This window comes from Cryptomeria japonica, chromosome 1 (assembly GCF_030272615.1).
Source record: "Cryptomeria japonica chromosome 1, Sugi_1.0, whole genome shotgun sequence".
Lineage (NCBI taxonomy): Eukaryota > Viridiplantae > Streptophyta > Pinopsida > Cupressales > Cupressaceae > Cryptomeria > Cryptomeria japonica.
The window spans coordinates 604,090,121-604,092,991 of NC_081405.1; the positions used below are offsets into that span (position 1 = coordinate 604,090,121).

Below are 2,871 nucleotides of genomic sequence, written 5' to 3' on the forward strand. Positions count from 1 at the left end.
ACTATTATTGTACTCTAACAGTGGGCAACAATTATTGTACTCTCCAAGTCTCTCATCTTCCATACTTTAAAGTGAGCTGGTCCACAGAATAAAGCATCCTTCCAAGTCTCTCATCTTCCACACTTTACTGGTCCACAGAATAAAGCACCCTTCCAAGTCTCTCATCTTCCACACTTTACTATTCACATCTTCAACTATTTCTCTTTCCGCATCTGAAGAACCAGATTATTTCACTTGCATTTGCATTTGCACTATCAGACATGATGACGGGATTCCAAGAGCGCATGAATTGTAAAGGTCGGTTCATCTTTTTCCTCCTTTTCTTTACTTTTATGTTGCCCGCACTTTCATTCAATGATTCCCAACATCAGAAGCAGATTGGCGCACAAGCTTTGCTCCAATTTAAATTGTCTGTGAAAATAGATCCAACTTTTTCTTTATCTAATTGGTTAGTTGGAAATAATGTTTGCAATTGGGCTGGAATAACCTGTGATGACCAAGAACGGGTTGTGAGTGTGGTTCTCAATGGCAAGGCGCTGAGTGGCCGGATTCCCTCTCAAATGGGCAACTTGTCCTTCCTTACGACTCTTGACCTCTCTAATAATCTTTTGTCTGGCCCCATTCCCACAGAGCTGAGTTCGTTGCACAACTTAAAAAAACTCAAGCTTGGTTCAAATAATTTCACAGGTGTTATCCCACAAGAGTTTACCGACTGTTCTGCGCTCGAAACCTTAGATCTTGGTCGTAACAATCTAACTGGACGGATCCCCTCCAAACTAGGCGCTCTCAGGTATTTGGAAGAATTGAACCTGCAAAGTAACCAATTTTCTGGAGAAATTCCCAAGTCTCTAAGTAACTGCACGAGATTGCGTTACTTGTTACTTAGCAGTAATATGCTGGAGGGATCAATTCCAGAGGATATAGGCTATAAGCAACCCTTATTGCAAAAGATTTCTCTGAAACTCAATAATCTAAGCGGCAGCCTACCAAAATCTGTAGGGAATTGTTTGGCACTTCAAGAACTTCGCATAGGCTATAACAATTTGAGTGGAGTGATACCCTGAGAGATTGGTATGCTGAGAGGCCTACAAAGACTTGGGCTTGGTGATAACCGCTTCCAAGGAGATGTTTTTCCTCTACTCTTAAACTGTACACAACTACGGGAAGTTTATCTCTCACACAACAGTTTCAAGGGCTCCATTCGGGTAGAGATTGGCCTCAAGCTCACTAACTTGCAGTTTCTTACTGGGGGAGGAAATAATTTCAGTGGCGGGATCCCGAAGTCTTTGGGAAATTGTTCTCAGCTCTCCTTTCTTGCTCTCGATCACAATCAGCTAAGTGGTCCTTTGCCTCAAGAACTGGGAAGTCTATCGGCTCTGGAAATACTGAATCTAGAGACAAATAATTTGTCAAGTCGAAGCTCCGCCGAAACATCTGTTTTGGATATTCTTACAAACTGCTCCAATCTCAGAGAGATAACTCTCTATCAAAACCATTTCAGTGGCGTTTTGTCAGGGTGCATAGGAAAACTCTTTCCCAGACTATCAAAGCTGTCCTTGAGTAGCAACAATATAACTGGCAACATACCGGAACAAATTGGCGACCTCACTGAGTTGACCATTCTTTCTCTCGGGAATAACAGTATCACTGGAGGAATTCCGAAAGCACTAAGCCGTCTGCAAAAGCTACGATGGTTAGACTTGAGCTTAAACAAATTGCAAGACAGCATTACACTAGAATTTAGCAAGCTGGTAGAATTGGAATGTCTATGGCTTGGAGCAAATAATATTTCTGGAGAAATTCCTTCATCAATTGGCAGTCTCCAAAAATTGAGAAAACTGGACCTCAGTTACAATAATCTAACAGGAAGGATACCAGATGCCATTGGCAAATGTTTCCTACTGGAGATGATTGAGCTCTCACGCAACAAATTGTATGGAATAGTGCCAACATCAATAGGACAGCTCAAAAGCCTTGAGATCATTGACTTGTCCTTCAATAATCTATCAGGACAAGTGCCACTCTCAATTGCAAATCTCGCTGTGCTCCGCCTTGTGAATTTCTCCTACAACAACTTGAATGGACCAGTTCCCAAACAAGGAGCTTTCAAAAATCTAAACGTAACATCATTTTTTAGCAATCCAGGAATATGTGCAACCTCAGGCTAGGCAAATTGCACAAGCTCTGGCCAGATCCGTTCAAATAGGTTTGACAGGAAGGTTTTCATGTTTGTTTCAATTGGCACATTTTTGGCATTTTGTTGCATTTCAGGGATATTTTAAATCTTCTTTAGAACTATTCACAAATAGTGTATTGGGAAGATCTTTCATGCAAACTCTTTTACTCTTGCTCAACACCAGAATTCAGGGCTTGCAAATCTATGCATTAATATATAAAGCATATTAATGTAACTTTAACAGTAATGTACTCATTTAGTTTTTAATGAAATTAAGTAAGGATAATGATTTTTAAGCATTTGTCATCTTCATGTTTTTCTTAAAAGCAATTCCTTCTTTCAAAGAGTAACATATATGGTATCTTTCATCTTTTAATATTATTGAAATGACAATGGTGGTAATTGGATGATTCAAATTCTATTAGACAATAATATAATATTTGAACTCTACAATTATAAATAGTGATAAATTAGTGATTTTGAACCTTCACAATTATAGAGAATGTTTCTATCTTTTCTTAGATTTATTTATTAATATCATTTCAATCCAATAGTTATGCATTAATATGATACATTGATCAACCAATTTACATACCAAGACTTTATTATACAATTGATTTTTATTAATATATTTTTGTGATGTCTGTCTTATATTGCTTTGGTCAACCAATTTATATAACAAGACTTCAATATAA

The 2,871-nt window shown here is 38.1% G+C and overlaps 1 protein-coding gene across 1 annotated transcript; it reads left to right on the top strand.

Moving 5' to 3' along the window:
- The first annotated feature begins 204 nt into the window (after positions 1-204).
- On the top strand, positions 205-2,265 carry LOC131048122 (LRR receptor-like serine/threonine-protein kinase FLS2). The gene is made up of 2 exons (XM_057981978.2): positions 205-995; positions 1,068-2,265. Exons 1-2 carry the CDS (start codon positions 261-263, stop codon positions 2,166-2,168), a joined length of 1,836 nt encoding a protein of 611 aa, XP_057837961.2. The 5' UTR covers positions 205-260; the 3' UTR covers positions 2,169-2,265.
- The last annotated feature ends 606 nt before the right edge of the window (positions 2,266-2,871 follow it).